This window comes from Gossypium arboreum, chromosome 2 (assembly GCF_025698485.1).
Source record: "Gossypium arboreum isolate Shixiya-1 chromosome 2, ASM2569848v2, whole genome shotgun sequence".
Lineage (NCBI taxonomy): Eukaryota > Viridiplantae > Streptophyta > Magnoliopsida > Malvales > Malvaceae > Gossypium > Gossypium arboreum.
This window is the reverse complement of record NC_069071.1, coordinates 10,904,357-10,926,611: the sequence shown is the minus strand read 5'-3', so window position 1 is coordinate 10,926,611 and position 22,255 is coordinate 10,904,357. Positions and strand designations below refer to the sequence as shown.

The following is a 22,255-nucleotide window of genomic DNA, read 5'->3' as shown; positions in this document are numbered from 1 at the left end:
ACATTGTTTCAATCTAAGTGTTCACGTCTAGTTCAACCAGATTGTCCTCCGCTTTCGTAAAGAATCCCATAAGCTTAAGCATATGTTCTTTGACCGGAATGTCGGGTTTCTGTTGAGAGTTCACGTAACAACCCGATTTTAGTGTCTCGGGACCACGATTATGACAAGTGAGTCAATATTGTATTATTTATTTAATTTTTATGAGTATTTATTAGATTCATATTAAAATTTGGTTAAGAAATTTTACTGTTTAAATAGTTAATTACTTCAAAAGGGCTAAATTATAAAAGCTAGAAAAGTAAGTTTCTATTAGTTAAAAGTGTCAAATGGCTAGAAAGAGATAAATAAGTGGACTTAAATGGTAAATATACCATTTAGTATTATAGTGGAAGATTTTGGTGACTAATTACATGAAATTTAATTAGTTTTTAAAAAGCAAAATGGTAAATAATTAAAATAATAACATAAACAAAAACAAATTAGTAATCATTTTCCTCCTTCACCCATTTTCAACTGAAAAACACCATATAATTGTCTTGGAGAATTCAGTTCACAACCTTGCTTGCATGGTAAGCAATTTTGATCTTGTTTTTAATTATTTTTATGTTTTTTAAGTCGTTTTAGCTTAATCTAGTTAACTTGGGGTTAATTTGTGAAACTGTTAAAAGTTTAGGGACTTACCATGAATGACTTAGGTGTGCTTGTGAATTTAATTGATAAGGTTCTTGTGTTTAATAGCTAAATAGAAGTATTTTGTTAAGTGATTTTTAGAAATTTTAATGTTTAGGGATTAAATTGTTTAAATAGTGAAACTTCATGTAAATATTATGAAATGATGATAAAAATGGGCTAATTATGAACCCTATGAAATTCAGCTAGCTGGTATTTTTGATTAAATTTGGATAATTCGTAAATTTTAGGATTTAAGACTAAATTGCATAAATGTTAAAATGTCAGAGGTAATTTTATAAATTTACATTGATAAGGGTTATAGGCTTGAATTAATTATGTAAGCTATTTGAATTATTTAATTGAATGAAAATTATTATATAGATCAAGAAATGGGTCAATCGGATTTAGATCGTGGAAAAGCTAAAGTACCGGACTAGTCATCGGCTTTGTTTTTACAACTGTTTTAGTCGAGGTAAGTTCATATAATAGTTAATTTTTTTCTTGTGATATTGTTAAATGTTAATGTATAATTATTTTAGGTAACTTAAATGTTTAATGTGTACTATATGTTAAATTGGATTACATTTCCATAATAATCAACTGATGAAATTGTTAATAATGTGGATTACATGTATGTGAGTATTAAATGTTATAATGGAAATGAAGTTCTAGGATAAGGATATGAAAAGTGTCCCGTTTGAACCTTGCGAATACCTAAGATACAAATGACATGTTATTAGGGGTTATAAGGTTTCAGGTGCTTGTCTTGGATGTCCTATCGATGGCTAAAGTCCTGCACTTGTTATGGATTCTCCATAGCTCGTGTGAGCAACATCATTGTAACACCCCTAACCCATACCTGTCGTAAGAATAGTACGGAGCATTACCAAAAAATTTTAAACTAAAAACATTCAATTTCAACCATTTTATAAATCATGGCATAATTCAATCAAACTCATGCATAACATCCCTTATTCGAGCCCTCGAGGCCTTAGAAACACTTTAGAAATGATTCGGGACTAAATTAGAAATATTTAGAACTTCATGGTAAAAGATAAATTTTTCACACTACAGAGGTTACACGACCGTGTGTACATTCGAAGTAGGGACACAAGGTCGTGTCCTAGCCCATGTCCACCCCCGTGTAACTCTCTGACTTGGGTCACATAGCCAAGCCACACACCCATGTGTCAGGCTGTGTAATTGCCTGACTTGCAACCCTTTGAAACCTATAAGGGACACACGACCATGTCACATGGTCATGTGTCACACACGGCTAAGACACACGCCCATGTCTTAGGCCTTTTGGACAAGAAATAGGTCATTTTCAAGCTATCTCTTTCACCCAAACCATGCTTACACCTACAAGGAATTTGCACATAATTTCAACCTACAAAATATACCTAAAACATGCATAATAAAGCTAGTTCAAATGGTATTTATCCATACAACCAATATGCCAAAAGGCACCTCAATCACATAGCATCAAATCCACCTAGACATAAACATAATTACATAATTTAGCCATTCATCAACCAAACATTTGCAACCTAATTCCATTCCAAATCTTACAACAATAGCCATATACCAAAATCACATTCAAGCATACCAAAAGAGCCATTCAAAAACATAACTTCACTTGACCATTTCAACACCAACCATCAAAGCATTAAAATACCAAAAGTTCATCAACCAAAACACCACATTTACAAGCCAAACATAATGACCATTTCATCAAACACAATTCACCTATACATGCTATTATAACCATGACTCAAAACATCAAAATCTACTGATATAGTCGATGGATAGTGTGATAGTTCTCCGACAAGCTTCCAAACCCATCGAGCTTCCGATAATCTAAAAAAACATATAAAATAAACACAACATAGGCATATAATGCTTAGTAAGTTCGTAAATCATGAACAACGCTTACCATTTCAATGCATAAGCTTAATATAAATATGAATCAATCCATGACAAGCTTGGCACAAGCTTAAGCATCACCAACAACACAAGTTAGTGTTTAATCACATAAATTAACAAAATTCATCACATGGTAAGGTAAATCACATAATCATAAATCATATGAATTCATACTTTTCATAACATGGATATACATACTTTGTTTATCAATACTTCATACCATTTCATAATTTCATAGTGAACTACTCTTATTGGTTCATCTCTATTCATGCCCGTTGAACCACTTAGAATAATATCGGATACACGAGAAAGCTCACACAAAGTGTGCTAAACAATGGTCGAAACCATTCATTTTCTTTTTCATATATGCTCATATGAGCTATAAATGGGCCTACTCAGACAAGCTGACGGTAGGAACATAGCTACTCGATGGCGCTCATAAGCTGACAAGTATCCGCACAAATGTCGGAACTCAACCATCGGTAGGACATTCAGGACCAGCGCCCAAAACATGGAAACCCTAATGACATGTCATTTGTATCCTATACATTCCTAAGGTTCAAATAGGGCTCAATAGTCATTGAAACATCGTTGGATTTTCCGTCATAACATGATATGACAATAATATAATAGCATTTAAATCAAATACATTAAAACGCTATTTAAACTATGAACTTACCTCAATCGCAAAATGATGAAATAGGATCAACTAGTCTGACACTTTATCTTTCCCCCGATCTAAATCCATATGAGGCTTAACTTGATTTAAATAATCAAAGTTAATCCATTCAATAACCATTCTATTCAATTCAATCCAAAAATCATATTCTTGCAAAAGTACATTTTTTCCCCTATTGTTTTGATTTCTTTACAATTTAGTCATTAAGCTCATAAATTAAAATTCATGCAATTTCACCCTACTCGAGCTAGCCGAATTTAATATGGTTCCATAGCAGCTCATAAAACTTATTATTTCACAAATTTCACATGAATATTACACATTTTTAATTAAATCCCTAATTGACATTTTCAACAAAAATCACTTTACAAAAGTTGTTTATCTAACAACAAAGATGCATTTTCTTCCATCAAACATCAAAAACCACATGAATACATTCATTGCAAAACCCTAACCTTTTAAAATTTTTGCAAATTAGTCCTTGGGCTAGCTAAATTAAGCTACAACGGCTTCAAAAACATAAAAATCACTAAAAACGGGATGAAAAATCACTTACATGCACAAGGAAGAGATGACCGAATACTCAAGCTTGGCTATAGATTCTTTCTACTCTTATTTCAGTCAAAAATGTACAAACAAAGATGATGGCATTTGTTTTGATTATTTTACTAACCCTATTATTAATTTACTTAATTAACCTTCTATTGTAAACCTTATAACCACTTAATTAATGTCCATATTTGTCCACTCAATATAGTTATGGTCTAATAACAACATAAATCCCTCAACCATTTAATAGCATAGCCATTAGACCCCTTTAGCTTATAGAATGTAACTTTTGTACCATTTACGATTCAGTCCTTTTAACCAAATTAAACATGCAAACGATAAAATTTCTTAACGAAATTTTTATACGACCTTATTGATATTTCGTAGACTCTAATTTATAATAAAATAAATATCTTCACATTGAATTTGTGGTTCCAAAAATACTATTTCAATTTTTACAATCATGTAGCTTGACATCCTGACCCACAGGTCATGTAAGCAGACCCATTTCATTGCTCGTGTGAGCATTATAGATATGGTTGCAGTTACAGATAATGATGCGCTTTGTGTGATCATGGTTCCCGTGTATTCGAAGTTTTTTCATTTGGTTCAATTGCTAATAAAGACTTAATCAAATGAGTTTAATTATATGAAATGTTATGTTATTTGAGCATGAAAGATGAAATGAAAGATTTTAACATAATGTTTTGATTTGGATGACTAATGTAAACTGTTAATGTGGTGAGTAAAAGGTATATTTGATATGTTACTATTATGTGTTTTATGACATGATAAGATTATTTGTTTCCTTTTTTGCTCACTAACTTATGGGACTTGTTATGTGTATAGGATTTAATGAATTCATGAGCATGATAATGAAATTATGCATCATATATATATAAACGGAGCCTAATAGGTAAGTTTACGTTTATGATTATACGAGCTTACTAAGCATTATTTGCTTATGTAGTTGTTTTTCCTTTCTTATAGATCATCGGGAAGCTTGATCGGTTGGAATCTAGTCGAAGTACTTTCACACTATCCATCCATCACTTTGGTAGATGTTTTGGTAATCCTTATCAATTATCGTTTTAGGTTCCTCGTCAATCAACTAGTCACTACCGTAACAGGATCTTTCGATCTTCCACTAACATAACAAGTCAGCAAATACTACTTATCTTCCTACCTCACAATCCAGACTAGCTTGGGGTGAAGGTGTTCACAAATGGGCCATACCAATTTTGGGTTACTTTCTACCTTGATGACTTCTCGAGGTTGTCAAGCTTAGGTTTTGTTTCACGTTCTTCCTTTCCCAAATAGTTGATTCGTTGAGTAACCCTACAAAATAGTCAATAGATCATACCTCCACTCGCTAATCCCCCATAGAGGGATTAGTTCCTCATGGTTTTCATAGACAATATAGAATCAATATAAAGAGAAAGCATACTAATTAAATCAATAAAGCATGCTAATTAAATCGATAATATAGAGTATATGAAAGATCTTGATTGTATTGATATTAATCGCAAATCCACAAAGTTTGAAAGTTTTCCTCAATTCAGATCTCTTGTGAACCACGAAAAATAACTGAAATAAATTCTAAAACCTAAAAATGAAAAAAAAAACTAAACTAAATTTACTAAGAAAATTTAGGCTAAGTGAGTGATGTCCATAACATGTGCCAAATGAGCCTATTTATAGATTTTAAGTAGTTTTCGTCCTTAACCCTAGGTTAGCTGACGTCCTCGAGCTTTAAGTTTGATTATGCAGACCAAAACGTCCATGTTTCATATTTATTTCTCGTTCCATAGTTGATGTCGCGACACACCAAGACCTGTGTCGCGACTTAGAAGTCAGTATACTCTTCTTGTGATATCTTAAGGGGTGTATCGTGGCACCTTTAGGCTGTGTCGCGACATCGAAGGCAGTCTTAAGCTTTCTCCATTCTGCTCCCTATGTTGCAACATCGAACATCCCGTGTTGTGACATAGTGACTAGTATCAGTTTAGTACACCTTCCAAAGGTCTCTTACACACACACAAAATGCGCTAGCTCTCCCTTAGGCCTCATTCGACCCTTAAAGTCAAAAAAATACTCAATTTGCACATTATATTGAATATAAATAAAACTAAGAAAACTTAACTAAAACATAATAAAATGCTTGTATTCAAGCTCCTTAAATGTGAAAACTAGTTTAATCTGCTACACCGAATTGCGACAAAGCATTGCTCACATAAGGATCAAAATTTTCAAAATAGACATATAAGGCCCTAACATTTATAAAATTGCTCAAATGATGGCCAAACCACTAAAAAAGGTCAAAGAATTGCCTAACCTTTTCGAAAGTGTTCAAATAAGGATCAAACCTTTTCAAAAGTGCTTGAATAAGGGCTTTCGGAATGTAGTATATCATGTATCAATTTATGTTCTAACTATTTCTTTTCTTTTCAAGTTATATCTGATTCGATTGTTATCTATTTTATCTAAACATGTCAGTATTTACCTATTTTTTTCTACAAATTGGGCCAAAGTGCGTAAAAAGCCCTTATTTAAGCACTTCTGTAAAAGTTAATCCTTTATTTGATCATTTTGAAAGGTTTGGCCCTTATGTGAGCAACCTCTAAAAAGTTGAGTCCTAATCTGAACAATTACCCTTCTTGTTATCAAGATTTTTTTTTGGTGAAAAGACCAAAAAAAAACTGCAAGGACTACATTAAAATAAAAATAAACCCCCAAAGGGGGAACCTTAGACACTTGAAGACCTTCTCTCTTTTCTTGAACTAATTTAGCGATCCCATCAGCTTCTCCATTGTCTTCCCTAAGAATATGTCAAATAACCCAATGTCCTATTCTTGATAAAAGTTGGTGAATTCTCTTAACAAAAGTTGAATCTAAATCATTACAAGATCGGTATTGAATTGCTAGGAATGTCTCTATGCTATCAATCTGAATTATCACATTGTCATAACTCTGCTTCAAAAGAAGCGTTAATCCATCCATGATGCCCTACAACTCAACTTCAATAGCAGGACAAAATCCCAAATACCTGTTATAACCTAGGATCCATCTTTCAGTTCGATCCTGCAATACTCCCCCAGCTAAAGCAAAATAACTGATCAATTTTATTTTATTGATAAGCACAGCTCATCTGTTTTTTTCCCTCAACACACTACTCAATATTAGTAAAACATTTAAATTTACCTATAAGCAAATAAGGAATTATATTTTGATTACCTAGCATCTATAAACAATTGTTTTTAAAGTATAAAGCCTATATATATATATATATATATATATATATATATAACAACAAATAAAATAAATGTCTTCCATGCATATTTGATTTAGGAATATCCTAGTCAATGGTGGGAAACTAATATTTTAAACCAGAAAATAGGTATGTATGTATTATGCATATGGAATCTAGTACATTGGATGTGGGTTTTATTTTTATTTTTTGTTAATTTAAAGTGATAAATTAAATAATTTTTAGTTAAAAGTGGATAGTTTTAACTTTTATATAATAAATTCTAAACTACATAAATGCTTTTATATATATATATATATATATATATATATATATAATTGAGTTATACGATGAAATGTAAAAGATTAAATCTAAAATTTGATGGTAAGCAAAACAAAGAATCCTGCGATTTAAAAAAGTATTATTCGCATATAAATATATGTTTTAATATTATTGTGTCTGAATTTTAATTTAATAATTTAATAATTTAATAATTATTAAATTATAAGTAACAATAATTTCATTTCATATAATTTTATTTTTGAAATTTTGATTTTATTTAATTATCACAAATTATTCACACAATTATTTTTTATATAATGTCTAGAACTATTCATAACCCAATCTTCTACACTTAAATAAGAGGACAATGTGCTTTAGCGCCTTTTCGAACCTATATCCTCTTGCACTGACAATAATGCCAATACCAATCAAGCTAACACTGAATCGGCTTAACACAATTATTGATCTAACATCGTTTTATGTTTATATATTTTGTAAACAAATAATCATATTCATCCAAAATAAAAATAAATTAATATATATATATTTCTTAAAATGTGTGTTATTGAATCAAAATTAAAGTTTCATATATATACATTTGACCCAATTAAAATTCATGTATCAAATTGCATATTGAATTAAAGCTAATGTATAATTTTAAGATTTACTCCAAAAAAAATTTCTTTCCTTGGCTCGTATTAATTAATTTTATAACAAGAAAATGTATAATTTTATAATTTTCATTACAAAACTTGAGAAATGCTTTGAATTGTTAAAAAAAAAATTCAACTTTGTAGACAAGGATAGCTTAGTAATTTTTGTGAGATAGTTTCAAAATCAATACGACGTATGATATGATCTTAAAAGCCAAATACTTGTATTATACCCCTTGAATAGACTTTTGTGTTCAATTTCCTTAGCAGATACCGATCCACACACTATATAAAGAAGCTCCATTCACTCACATTTCAACTGCTAACTATTTCTCCTAATCCAATCAAAGGTTTCAATCCTTCCATTAATCCTTGTAATTTCTTGATTCGATGTTTTGTGATCATATAAATGGTGGTTTGGATATTGCAGGTAAGGGATGATGGGGAGACCACCGCCTTGTAGTCGTGATGAAAATGGCCTGAAAAAGGGGCCTTGGACGCCTGAGGAAGACCGGATTCTTGTAGATTACATTCAGAGACATGGGCATGGAAGCTGGAGAGCACTTCCTAAGCTTGCTGGATTGAACAGGTGTGGGAAGAGTTGCAGGCTTAGATGGACTAATTATCTCAGGCCTGATATTAAACGAGGAAGGTTTTCCGAGGAAGAAGAACACACCATTATCAACCTTCATGCTTCTCTTGGCAATAAGTATAAACTCTCTGTTTTATACTTGTTTAAAAACCCTAATTGGGTATTATATTATATTATATACTTGGCAGGTGGTCTGCAATAGCAACTCATCTCCCTGGAAGAACAGATAATGAAATTAAGAATTTCTGGAACACTCATCTGAGGAAGAAGCTATTTCAAATGGGAATTGATCCAGTGACTCACAGACCAAGAACTGATCTCAACATTCTACCCAACCTGCCTCAGTTGCTTGCTGCTGCAAACTTTACTAACCTCATGATGACTAATATTCCTTTGGATGCTGCACACCTTGCTAAACTCCAATCGTTGCATAACATAATTCAAGTTCTGGGTACTACTCCAACTATGGAAGCACTCAACTTTCTAGCAGGACCAACTTTCCGGGAAAATCACCAGTTTAGTAATCTCTCATTGGGTTTTGCTCCGCAAGAACTTACTCAATTACAGTCAAATCTTCTCAACTTGGAAGCTCCACAACAACATCAACCGGAGGTTACTGAATATCATAACCAGCCAATGGAAGACTCCAACAACCATCAATTCTCATCCCTATCTCCTGCTAATATTCCACCACTTTTAACTCAATCGCAGCTTCCGGCATTAGTTCCGGCCTCACCCGAACGTCGACCCCAAACCGAAAACAAGAATATCAACCCAATTAATATATCTAACCCTTCATCTACTTCAACCACCTTTGAAGGTTGGGGAGATCTTATGGATGATGAAGAAAGTGACTCTTACTGGAGAGATATCATAAGAGTAAGAATAAATTATTATCTTTTCTTTAAACTATATCTGTATATACAATTTCTTCATTTATTTATGAGTCATTTTTGTTGATTTGCAGCCAGGCATCATCTCAGACATGGCCCTTCTCTTAAAGGAGCTTTGGGATTGAATACGTCAGGAGTTTGATTTAGTAACACTTGGTTTTTCACTAGATTTAAACAGAAAGAACAAAAATATACAGGCCAGGTGCCATTGTGTAAAGAACAAACGAAGTTCCATGTAATAATATTCATGTTCTTGGTTAGTTTGAATTTGCTTGATTTCATTTCAGTAATAAACTTGGATTGAAGCATTATTCTCTGTGCAATCCATTGAACAAGTGATGCACGCTTTCATTTTTTGGTAAATTATGTCAATTAGAGAAAGAAACAAGAGGACCACAGGGTGGATCCATGAATATAAAACAAGTTAGTTGTAGATAGTCTTAGACACGAAATGAGTGAAAAAGACTTAAATTTTTTTTCTCCAAATAGAAAATGGGGTTTGACCTTATTGGAGAGGGGGACAAACTCATGTCAAACTTGTATTAATATTACACACTCACAAACCCAAACACCAATGCTTACAAATGTCTCAATCTAATGAAGATCATGAACGATGACCTAATTGAAATTTAATTATATTACATGTAAAGTGCACCCAAAAATGAATTATAAAACCATATTGTTGCTAAACTAGTAGATTGTTATATCTGTCTCATGATAAAAAGTCAAGACTATTTGTTACTCATTAGGTAAGACTATTTCCTTTTTAATACAAAATTCATATTTTATCATTATTAACTATTGAAGCCTGTGGTGTAATAGCAAAGGATTTACGTTGAAATGAACATTTGATCCTTGAATACTCCCAACTATCTTGTGTGAATTCAATAGAATCAAATTTATGCAAACCTTTAACAAAGGGACCCCTAAAAAAGTGGTAGATTTTATTATTTAATTCCTTATATTTTTATGAAATTACATATTAATACAACGATAAAATTATACTTTGACCTCTCAATAATTTATAATTCCTAAAGTAATTTTTTTAACTTCGTCCTCGCTTTAACAGCAAGCTATCCAAAACCTAATAGTCTATTTTTTTCTAGAACAATGAAGTGTGGTGAAATGAGAGGGGATCACAAGAAGCTGACATGTAACTTCTTTACTGATGTTGAAAACGTTGGGTGTATATAATGAAGGTTTTCAGTAATTTCAAACTTTAAGATTAATTGTATCTGTTATTTGGCTTAAGATTGAAGGGAAAGATGAAAAAGTAAAACACAACAATATGTTTGATTTTGTAAGCAGAAGGATAAGTATGATTGAAAGAAGAGAGGCTTGGGGGAGAAAACCCTATTGACAAGCTAACCTTGTCCATGAAGGGATTTCATTATATTTAGTAGGTAAATGTATATCCTATTTGACCTTTAATGAAAACAACCAACCCTTACCTACCTTTGCCAAATATGTTGATCAACAGTTCTAAATCACAAGATTTTATGATGTCAAATTAATCAAGTTTAACGAAATTTCCTTTTTCGCCCCATGATATGGGTAATTATTATACATTTTTCAAGATTTTACAGCGAGGCAGAGGTAACTTGTTTGATTCAATGCAAAAAAAGACAAGGAAACAAAAAGGGCTATTAATCAAACTTCAATGTCTCGTTTTGTATGGATAATACTTCTATAAGGATATGACACCATTCTTGGCGTACAACTATTACTTAGGTCCACACCAATGTGCAAAATTGTTTGTAAACATGTCATGGTTTTGTTCACAATAGGTGAATTAGTTACTACCACTAGATATTCAATTCTGATTATTTACTCCTAAAACTTTGATATATACTATGCTGTCTCAAACACGTTGAATGTGATTAAATTTAACATCAAAGGAATGCATATTTTTTGTTGTAACCAGGATATTTACAGTTGGTAACAATGACTAATCCCCTCGTCCCGAGTGCTCTACAGAAAGAAAAACGATTGACCATAAAATATACTTCATTTCCATGAATGGGGATCGACCCTCCAATCACATAATTAAGAGATAGAAATGAAGAATAACCACACCACACCCATGGTTTAAAGGAATGCATATTTGAATGTGTATAATGCGTATAATGGTTTTAAAGGAATGCATATTTGAATGTGTATAATGCGTATAATGGTTTAAAGGGATACAAAATATAGATACAACATTTCCATTTATATTCTTTCTTTTACAAAATATAGATACAACATTTCCATTTATATTCTTTCTTTTAAATATGTATATACACAGTATCAAAAGTCAAAACTATAAATTTGTATTAGGAGGTGCTACGTTTTGGTTCTACAGTTTGGGAAGGAATTGTATCTAATTGGTGCAGGCAAAGTCCACTCACCTTCCCCCCACAAGGCCCGCTACACAGGAATTACCTTAAGCTTAAATAAAGATTCCAAATTGCAATTGCAAAAGCTATAAGATATTGGACAAAGTTTATATATAAAGCTGGAAGCCAATGTACTAGCCAGTTAAGCAAAGGGAGCTTTCGATCACCCTAAACAGACCATTCACAATATCAAACATGATACAATTTGAAGATCATCAAAATACAAGATCTTGCTGACACAACCAAATAAAGTGTTCACTGAGTTTTAAGTCCCTATATACTGGCAAATCGAAATTTAAAAATAAATAACTCACTAGTTTCATTATTTCTGTTTAAAAGAGTATCATGAGACTAAAAGAAAGATTGATCAATTAGTAACAAAGCAGTATCAAGCCAACTATCCACATCCTACTCCGATTGTGGACCATTAGTAATTCAAATGTTAGCTCAAAAGCCACAAACAACACTTTTAAGAATATTCTGATGTTCCACTACATAAAACTTCAAAACTACTATTTGGATGGAAAGGATCATGATTTTACAAAACCTTACAACTGCAAAACTTGGATGCAGCACCCAGCTAATCAACAGCCATGGCTTCAGAGCCCCCACTGGCATCTTCCATCCCACTCTTCTGCTCTTCAGTCACCATTCTCATCTCCTCGATCAAACTCTTCTGATCCTCTTCTATGGTATTTTGCAACTCATCCACCTGCATTAAAGGTAAAGTAACACGATAAGAAATTTTAGTAACAGATCATACAGATTCAACCAGTCTTTTAAGCAGTTTTGAGTACTGCAGAACAAAGATCCGTCAAGTTTTACATTTTATCCATTATCATGCAAGACATGGAAAGGCACTGCATCAAGGATAACAGAATCAAATCATACAGGGACAATAGATGAGATTGGTGACACATCCATCTCAAGCTAGTAGCTCAATCACAAAACTAAAACAATATGATGCCACTCCATTTAAATTGTAACTTAAAACAAGAAAACATACTGAGATAAGGCAGATTCTGCAAAAAAAAAAAAAAAAGTATACGTGCGAGACATTAAGGAATATGGTGTCATATCCTTTTATTCCAAAATATGTTCACGCAAGTCATTAAGGAATATGGAACCAATAAAGGTGACATGTGCGAGATCAACAATAAAGTAGTATGTCAATAGATGATCTTAGAAGTTCAATGCAGAAGTTACATTTGTCAACAGAAAGACCAAGCTACATTCGTCACAAATGTAATATGAAATTTCCTAGTGGCAATCTGGTTATCCAGCTCAAACAACTGAAGTTTCCCATGAAAGCATATATTAAGGAAAAAAAAGTATTTTATAGATCACAGAAAAAATAAAATTTTGTACAGAAAAGAAAGCGAAAGAAATCAGCAATAAGTTCCATCCACTTTTAATGGAATTGTCCCCATTTTCCAAGATTTATGACAGCACATGCTGTCTCATCTCCATCTTGTGAGAAGAAAACAGACAAACTCAGAATCTAGATAACCCCGGGCAATGAGGTAAACATGTATCAAATTCTAAGAACAAAACCAGCAGCAAGGACAGTTTTAGGAAATACATAAGACTCAAAAAGAGATTAAATACAGAGACAATATCCTGGAAAGAAAGAATGTGTGTTCATGGACAGGATTTCAGGAGATCATATTCTCAAATCAAGATATATTAGCAAACAAGAAATTTCAAGCATCACAAAAGCCGTTTCAATTCGATCATGTTTCGAACAGAAACAGTGAAAACTGCATGTAAGTTGCAGAATTAAACATACCACATGCAGCAGCAACGCAAACTGTTTTTTCCGAAGCTCCAGCAACCTTGAACCAGCAGTATTCTCTGCCTCCAATGCCGCAATCTCTTTCTCTATCTCTATTATGCTTTTTTGTGTCTCAGATCTTGGAGGCTGTGCGGAGATCAGTTTCCTAATAGCCTCACACTCCTCCTTGTGTTGCCTTTCAATCTTACTTTCCTCTAGTTGTTTCTTTAGCTCTTCTATGTCAGTCTGCACAAGCGATATCTGCCTATTTATCTCATCTTTTAACTCATTGAAGTTCTCCTTCTCTCTAAGATTTGCATCAATAACAGCTTTACTCTTTAGTAAAGGAATCTCAAAAGTAGACAACTCTTGTAAGAAAGCCTTGGAAAGTTTTGCGCAATCATTATAGTTTTCTTCATCTTTTTCAACCTCTAACACAAATGAGGTAAACTTCCTTTGAAGTTTCTTCAATGGTGGTTCGCCTCTCGTAGTAGTTGTACGGGTCAGAAGCCTGTGTTTTATAATAGCATCATCTTCAGCTGGGCCAAAAGCATAATTTGCCGTGACCGTCTCTCCTCTACCAGACACTTTCCTTCCTTTCCCCAACATCTAAATGTCCTATTTATTCACCCAACCCTGCAATATCAGCAGTTCATGAACTACTTTAAATAAAATGCCATATATATCCGCAATAGATAGAAAAGAAACATCATTTTACCAAAGAAAGTATGACACTACCTTCAATAATGAAACATATATCACTCTAAACTCTCAACATTAAAAGAAAACGAAGGGAACATGAAACAACCAACTATCAAAAGGATCCACTCAAAGGCAGAAACACAAAACCAATAGTTCAATAGGAAATTCTCCAACACGAAAATGGAAGATTATACGTCTCTTTACCTAATTTTACTTTCTTTTTTTTCCTTAGCAAGGTTTAATCTCTTGCTACATTTCTAAACAAGATATAAAAATGAAATGAAATGAAAATATAAACTATATATCATACAAAAATGATTGATTACAGCAAATTGGAACAATTTCTTCAGGGAAAAAAGAACAGAAAGTAAAATTATGAGCAGGAATTTATCCGAAAGCATAAATCATTATAGCAAAAGAAAGTGCTAAAAGGTTACCAATTCAAAGAGATTTGAGGGAGAAAAAGCAAAACCAGGACGATTTTGTCGCTGAGTAAATCGGTAGAAACTTGTTTATACAAAAATTCTTCTTTGGTTTGCCTTTCAAATTTCGACTGAAAGAGAATATATGCCCTAAGACAAGTACGCGGCTTTTGATCCGGGCTCCGGGGCTCGGTTGTGTTTTCTTGGTGTTTTTTTTTTTTTTTGGCTAAATATAATATTTGGTATCTAAGCTTGACAAATTTTTTAATTTGGTACTTAAGTTTTTTTTTTCCATTTTGGTATCTGAACTTACCAAATACTATACAAATTACTCAAAATACAAATTGTGTTAGTTTTTTTATGAGTGAACAAACATAGCTATATATGACTAACCTGTGGCAGGTAGCATGTAATTTAATGGCAAGAATTATTATATTTATTCTAAGTTCCTTCAATTTCGCCAAATAATATGTTCAAATTTTACTTTCATAAGGACTAAAATTACATTTTCTGTTAATGACAAGAATAATTTAAGAGGAACCTCATGTTTAAATCATGGTCTGGTCTTCACAAAGCCTTCAATTCCACAAAAATATCATTAATATTAGAGAAAATCATATTCAAGAAACGAATGAATATTAAAAAGAAAACAAGAGTTTTAAAACTCAAAATGAAATAAACTCGTTATGTTATATTTTAAAAATAAAAAAATAAACTAAAATTAATTGAAGATGTAAAATAAAAAATTATTAATTATTAATTATTTTAATTGTTTTGTTGGCATGGCATATACTACAAAATAATACCACACCAGAAATTTTGTATAAGTAGGGTGCCACATAAAAAATGTATGGTGTATACACACAACTTATCTCAAGTAAGTATGATTTAAGAATCAACTTTTGTATTTCATAAGTATAATTGGAGCATTCGTATATATATACATATATATGGTTGCATGACGTAATATAATTATATAAAAACACTCTCTCCGATGGTTAACACTTCGTTGGCTCTCGAGCGTCTTGGCTCTCCAATCCCCTCAGGGATCGAAAGAGCAACCAAGAAAGTTTGGAACAAGGATCTAGATGCGAATTCTCCAGGGGACCTGACTATGGAGGATTCCGACCAGGGTAAAGAATCATTCAAGGAGATTCTTATGGTGAATGTAGGTAACAAGGGTGGAGATACAGATGCAGTATTAAAGAATAAAGACTTGGACATATTGGTAGGTGATGTAAGAGTTTCATTGGAAGGACCGTATCCAGAGGTTTTCTTCTTTGATAGGGTGCAAGAAATATTGGATAAAAGTATGGAACAGAAAGTGGTGGTGAAGCTCTTGGGACGTTTGATTGGTTATAAAGCCCTCTTCAACAGAATACAGGTACTTGGAAACTGGTTGGGTCGTTCCAAGTAATTGATATAGACAATGACTATTATATTGTTAAATTTTCTATAAGCCAAGACCACACGCTTTAACAGAGGGACCTTGGATGGTTTATGGGAACTACCTTACGATTCAGCCTTGGAGTCGTGATTTCTCCACGAAGGAATGTTATCCCTTTAAAGCAATTGTGTGGATGAGATTGTTGGGACTTTCATACAGGTATAATAATAAGAAGCTTCTGAGGATCATAGCAGGGATGTTGGGGAAGGTGGTTAAGATAGATTACAATACAACAGTAGGAAGAAGAGGGAAATTTGCTAGATTTGCATTGGTGGTGGATCTAAAGAAACCTCTAAAAGCTTTTGTTGAAATCAATGGTATCCCTTATTGTGTTGAGTATGAAAGACTCCCTTCAATCTGTTACAAATGTGGATGCTATGGTCATAGATAAAAGCGGTATCTTTCGGAGGTCAATGATACGGATTTGGCTCGGAATGGTGCAAGTGAATCTTGTCCATCTCCACCTATTGTTGAGAAAATTACAGAGGGGGAAAGCTGTTTTGGTCCTTGGATGCAAGCACCTGACTAGAAACGACGTCCAACTAGACAAACAACACCAAACAATAATGGAAAGAATGCTAGCAGTGAGAAGGAATTACCGGAAAAAACTCGATTCAATATCCTTGTGGATTTGGAAGACCCGAGATTTGTAGAGTTGAATGACACTAATAAAGAGAAGATAACGGCTGATTTTAAAAATATATATGGAAAAAAGAGTGTGAGAGGAGTTGAAATTCAAGGAAATGAGGTGGTGGTGGTGGTGGAGAGAAATAAGGGATTGGATAAAAAAAATGTAAAGTAAATGTGATGGTGAAGAGAAATAAGGCGTGCCATAAAGTTGTCACTGTTGAAGATAGTGCTGTGAATTTTGAGGTTATGCGTGTCGTGCATGAACTAGGCATAGAGAAAGGTGGTTCAACACAAAAAGGAAACAAGCTTTTAGCCATGAAGGAGATTACTAAAAATGAGCGTAAAGTTTTTATCAAAAAAAAAAAAGCATAAAGTTCGTAAAAGGATAGAACAAAAACAACCTGCTAAACTAGTACTGGCCGAATGGACTAAGTCACTCTCAAAAGAGCTTGATAAGTCAAGTAAGGATATTGTTGCAGGGAATGGTTGTGAGGCTCCTATGGAAATGATTTTTGATAGGACTTTGTAGCAGGAGTGTTGGACCTGTGGTGGGGAGTTCGGTTGGGAGGGACCGAGCGAATATGGAGAATATGTCGAAGTAAGTACAGTGGTAACTCTAGTGACTGGCGGTTTTCCTTTCTGACAGTTTTTGTGGTCTATACTTTCTCTTTTTTTATGGATATTAAAATCATATGCTGGAATTGTCAAGGGGCTGCGAGCTCCAAATTCGGTGCTATCTTACAAAATATTTTGAGGTATCATAAATTGGATATTTTAGTTTTACCTGAAACGAGAATAAGTGGGAAAAAAGTGGATGAGGTATTAAGGAGAACAAAGTTTGATTGTCCATTCAGAGTAGAAGCAAAGGGATTCTCTGGAATTAGAATTTGATGACTGATATCGTTGAGGTGTCGAATCAAGTCGTCCATTGTCATCGTGTCAAAGCGTAAGTTATTATGGAATTATCTTGCATCTTTAAGGCCTCAAGGGAATGTACCATGGCTTCTTAGAGGAGATTTTAAAGTGATTGTGTCCAATGAAGAGAGAAAAGCAGGGGCAATGGTGCGTTTGGGTATTGATGTGCTTTCCTGGGACTTTATGTTTGATCATGAATGGTTGATTTGGGTCATAAAATGTCATCTTTCACTTGGAATAGGGGATTGCTTTTCCAACGTCTGGATGGTTCATTTGTAATAGAGATTGGATGGATTTGTTTCCTGATTCTTCTGTGGCTCATCATCAACGTACAGGTTCTGATCACCGACTAATTTGTTTCTCTAATGTTATTCAGAGTATTCCCAATATGCTAAAGCCTTTTAGATTTGTTGCTTCTTCGCTGGATCATGACCAATTTGATACGCTCCTTAAATCATCTTGGGCTTCAGGAAATGACGTGGTGACTAATGTGAAAAAATTTTGTTCTAAAGTTAAGTGGAATTTTCAATCCTTTGGGCATATTGGAAATAGGAAAAGGGTACTAATGACTAGGCTGAAGGGGATTAAGAAGAGACTTGATAAGTATCCTTCATATTTTCTTCGTAATCTAGAGAAAGAGCTTAGAGGTTAATTAAAGCAGGTGATTACCTAAAAAGCGAATTTGTGGCATCCAAAAAACCCATTGTAAATGGATGTGCAAAGGTAACCGCAACACAACATTCTTTCATGCTAGCATTATTACTGGGAGAAGGGCTAATACGATAACAATGTTAAAACTTAGGGATTATAGTTGGCATGATGACCCTGGAGTTCTACAAAATATGGCCACTGATTTTTACAAAACCTTTTTTACAAAATAAAATGTTGCTGAGTAATGGTTCTATCCAATGCGGATTATTTTATAGGATGTTTGATGTTGAGTTTAAATCTTTAAAGCCAACTGTAACGAATGAAGAAATCAAGAAGGTTGTTTTTTATATGGATCCTTTGGAAGTTCTTGGTGTCGATGGAATCCATGCAATTTTTTATCAAGAGAAATGGAAGTGGTGGGACAAAGTGTCTCTGACTTTGTGAAGAATATTTGGAATGGTGGCAGCTTTGTAGGTTGGCTTAATCATACCTTACTTGTGTTGATTTCGAAGGTTGCCCTGAATATTTGTCTCAATTTCGTCCTGCGCGGTACTATATAAATTTGTTTCAAAAGTCATTGTGAATAGATTGAGGCCGTTGATGCAAAAATGGGTTCTTTCAAATCAATACAGTTTTTCCCCTAGTAAAAGCATAATAGATAATATTATCAAAAAAAAATAAATCCGCCTGGTAGCTAGAGGTGTGCATGGGCTGGGCCACTCGGCCCAGCCCGAAGGGTCGCCCAAAATTTAGGAGGGTTTGGACAAAAATATAGGCCCGAAAAATGGGCTTGGGCAAAAAAATTAGGTCCATTTAAAAAACGGGCCGAGCCTCCGGTAAGGCATTTTCGACTCGAGCCCGACCCGAATTTACTACATGACAAAAAATCTATTTTTTTAATATTATTTCCTTATTATTTTCTTCCTATTTTGCTACTATTTTACTATTATGTTGCAACTATTTTGTTGTTATTGTTTGGATATTGTATAAAATTTATTTTATTATTATTTTTTATTATTTTAAACACATTTGTTAATTTTGTTATTATTTTAGAAGCATTTGCTTGTTAAGTTGCATCTATTTTAGTGTTATTTAAGTATACATATTTTTTTAAATTTATTTTTAATATGTTGAGAAATATTTATTTTGATGTTTTTAGTATTTTTGATAGTTTATATATATTTTAAAATTATATAAAAATTAATATGGGCGGGCCGGGTCGGGCCCGGGTTTTAACATTTTTATTCTGGTCGGGCTTGAGAAAAATTTTACGCCTATTTTTTGGGCTGGGCCGGGCCCGGGCCTAGCAAACGGGCATAAATTTTTAGTTGGACCCGGCCCGGCCCGACCCATGCACATCTCTACTAGTAGTGTAGCAAAAATATTTTCTCCAAGATTTTGAGGTTTTCCATTTTTTTTGGTGTTTGTGTCCATCTTTATTCTTTCTAAAAGAATAATCGGATGGTTGAATGTGGTGGGGTCCTTACATGCGGTAGGGTTTGCGTTGAAGTAGTGGCGTGCTACCCGAGGGTGTACAGTTGGTTCATACGTGGTTTGTTAAAGACTAGGTTCAAATGGTATTTGATAAAATAAATGAATAGCAATGACTAACTTCTTTTCTGATTCTTGATTACTTAAATTTCTTTATACATTTGGTAGTTGTATTTATAGAGAGCTCTTAGCCATCAACTGCTCTTTAACAAACTTCAAGCTATATAACAACTTGGCTACTGACTTGTTAACTGACTAAACTAATTCTAACATTCACTCAACTTATCAACGGGCAAGACGCGAAGAAGGTTTTAAACCGAGTAAAAATCATCACTGACAGAGGCTTAGTGAGAACATCTGCTACTTGGTCACATGCGAGAACCTAACCAACCAAAATAGACCCATCCGCAAGTCGCTCACGAATAAAAAACAAGTCAAGCTCGACATGTTTGAACTTAGAATGTAAGACAGGATTGGCTGCAACTGCCACAGCACTAGAACTATTGCACCAAATATTTAGAGTATCGCCAGACTTAATCCGTAGTTCCTGAAACAAGGAAAGTAGGCAAGTAACCTCACTAGTGGCTGCAGCAAGGCTTCTATATTCTGCCTTTGTCGTGGAGCGAGAAACCATTTGCTGCTTTTTAAAGCACCACAACACAAGAGTGGAGCCAAAATAAATACAATACCCTGAAGTTGACCAACGGTCGTCAAAATTTAACCCCCAGTTAGCGTCAGCATATGCTACTAAAGAAAGTCATGCAGACGGGCGAAACACAATCCCAAGGTCAAGAGTCTCACGCAAATACCACAAGATGCATTTTAGGGCATTCATGTGAGTAGTGGTAGGTTTATGCTTAAATTGGCATATCTTGTTTACTGCATATACAATATTGGGCCTAGTAATTACAATGTACTGGAGTGCACCAGCAAGGCTTCTATACTCCATTGGATCCTCTAAACGGTTGCCATCCTCTTTGGAGAGATTGGACGAGCTAATCATCGAAGTGTGAACACTCTTTACATCAGTTATGGATGTTCAAGCAAGAATATCACATATGTACTTGGTCTGACAAAGGTGAAGGCATCCTGAGGAAGAGCGTGTCAGCTCCATGCCGAGAAAATAGTGTAGATTAGCCATGTCCTTAAGCGAAAATTCATCATTTAACAATCGAAAAAACCAATCAATAGTAGTAGGCACGCTTCTAGTAATAATAATGTCATCAACATATACCAGAACATAGAGTGTAGAGTTAGCCGTAACCTGAACAAACAAGGACACATTAGACTTCGAGACGATGAAACCAACAGACACAAAAAAATGCTTCAACTTTTCAAACTAAGTGCGAGGGGCTTGTCGAAGGCCATATAGAGCTTTCTTCAGACGGCACACAAATGGGAGGCCAGTCGGATCATATTGAACATAACCTAGAGGTTATTCCATAAACACTTCAATATCCAAATCACCATTTAAAAATGCATTATTGACATCAAGCTGTCGAAATAACCATCCCTTGAAAATAACAATGGTCAAGATAACTCTAATAGTGGCAGGTTTCACAATCGGACTAAACATTTTATTGAAATCATAGCCAGGAACTTGAGAACAACCTTTTGCTACAAATCGAGCCTTCCTAAGGGCAACAGTGCCATCAGGGTTCCTTTTGATTTTGAGCAACCATTTGTATCCGATGACATTGCGATTTAGTGGTAGGGCAACCAGCTCCCAGGTAGAATTGCTAACAAGAGCATCATACTCCGCTTAAGCAGCAGTACGCCACTCAATAGTAGATAATGCCTCCTCAACCGTAGATGGTTCCATAGCTTCAACAGATATTGCTTTTGGTTTGAAAATACCTGCTTTAGCCCGAGTTGCCCTGGGATGAGTGCTGACCATGGGCAAGGCAGAACTCGTTCCACCAGTCGATAAATCCTCATTATTCAACATACCCTCATTATTGGACACACATGGGTGATGAGTCACAAGAGTAGCACTCGATGGAGATGGGGCAAAACTATTTACTGGCAGTGAATTGACCATAAGTGGTGGTGCTATGACTGGCTCCACATGTCGAGAAGAAACAGTCCGAACAAGAGGTACCATTGTTGAAACGGGCGTACCAGAGGCCTTTTCTATGTCCTATAAACCTCTCTCAGAGGATAGAAACCTATTCTCATCAAATACAACATGTCTAGAAATGATTATTTTACCATTCGGTAAGAGGCACTGATAACCCTTATGTTGAGCACTATAGCCCAAAAAAATATAAGGTTGAGAATGAAATTCTAACTTATGTGTAGAAAAAGGACGTAAGTATGGAAAACAACAACAGCCAAAAACCCAAAGATGAT

The 22,255-nt window shown here is 34.2% G+C and overlaps 2 protein-coding genes across 2 annotated transcripts; one reads left to right on the top strand and one right to left on the bottom strand.

Moving 5' to 3' along the window:
- Window positions 1-8,316: 8,316 nt before the first annotated feature.
- LOC108466125 (transcription factor MYB53-like) lies at window positions 8,317-9,802 on the top strand. The gene is made up of 4 exons (XM_017766485.2): window positions 8,317-8,358; window positions 8,439-8,717; window positions 8,789-9,479; window positions 9,568-9,802. The coding sequence occupies exons 2-4, from the start codon at window positions 8,446-8,448 to the stop codon at window positions 9,616-9,618; spliced, it is 1,014 nt and encodes a 337-aa protein (XP_017621974.2). The 5' UTR covers window positions 8,317-8,358; window positions 8,439-8,445; the 3' UTR covers window positions 9,619-9,802.
- A 2,363-nt stretch (window positions 9,803-12,165) lies between these two features.
- On the bottom strand, window positions 12,166-15,012 carry LOC108462762 (THO complex subunit 7A-like). The gene is made up of 3 exons (XM_017762674.2): window positions 14,785-15,012; window positions 13,661-14,281; window positions 12,166-12,583 (listed from the first exon to the last, which is right to left on the bottom strand). Exons 2-3 carry the CDS (start codon window positions 14,252-14,254, stop codon window positions 12,452-12,454), a joined length of 726 nt encoding a protein of 241 aa, XP_017618163.1. The 5' UTR covers window positions 14,255-14,281; window positions 14,785-15,012; the 3' UTR covers window positions 12,166-12,451.
- Window positions 15,013-22,255: the final 7,243 nt, after the last annotated feature.

What these genes read in the sequence shown, in the direction of transcription:
- LOC108466125 (XM_017766485.2), top strand. Translation starts at nt 8,446, where the DNA reads ATGATGGGGAGACCACCGCCTTGTAGTCGTGATGAAAATGGCCTGAAA. An exon ending in CATGCTTCTCTTGGCAATAA is followed by an intron (nt 8,718 to 8,788) that starts GTATAAACTCTC and finishes TATACTTGGCAG; the next exon opens with GTGGTCTGCAATAGCAACTC. An exon ending in ACTGGAGAGATATCATAAGA is followed by an intron (nt 9,480 to 9,567) that starts GTAAGAATAAAT and finishes GTTGATTTGCAG; the next exon opens with CCAGGCATCATCTCAGACAT.
- LOC108462762 (XM_017762674.2), bottom strand. Translation starts at nt 14,254, where the DNA reads ATGTTGGGGAAAGGAAGGAAAGTGTCTGGTAGAGGAGAGACGGTCACG. An exon ending in TTGCGTTGCTGCTGCATGTG is followed by an intron (nt 12,584 to 13,660) that starts GTATGTTTAATT and finishes CCTTTAATGCAG; the next exon opens with GTGGATGAGTTGCAAAATAC.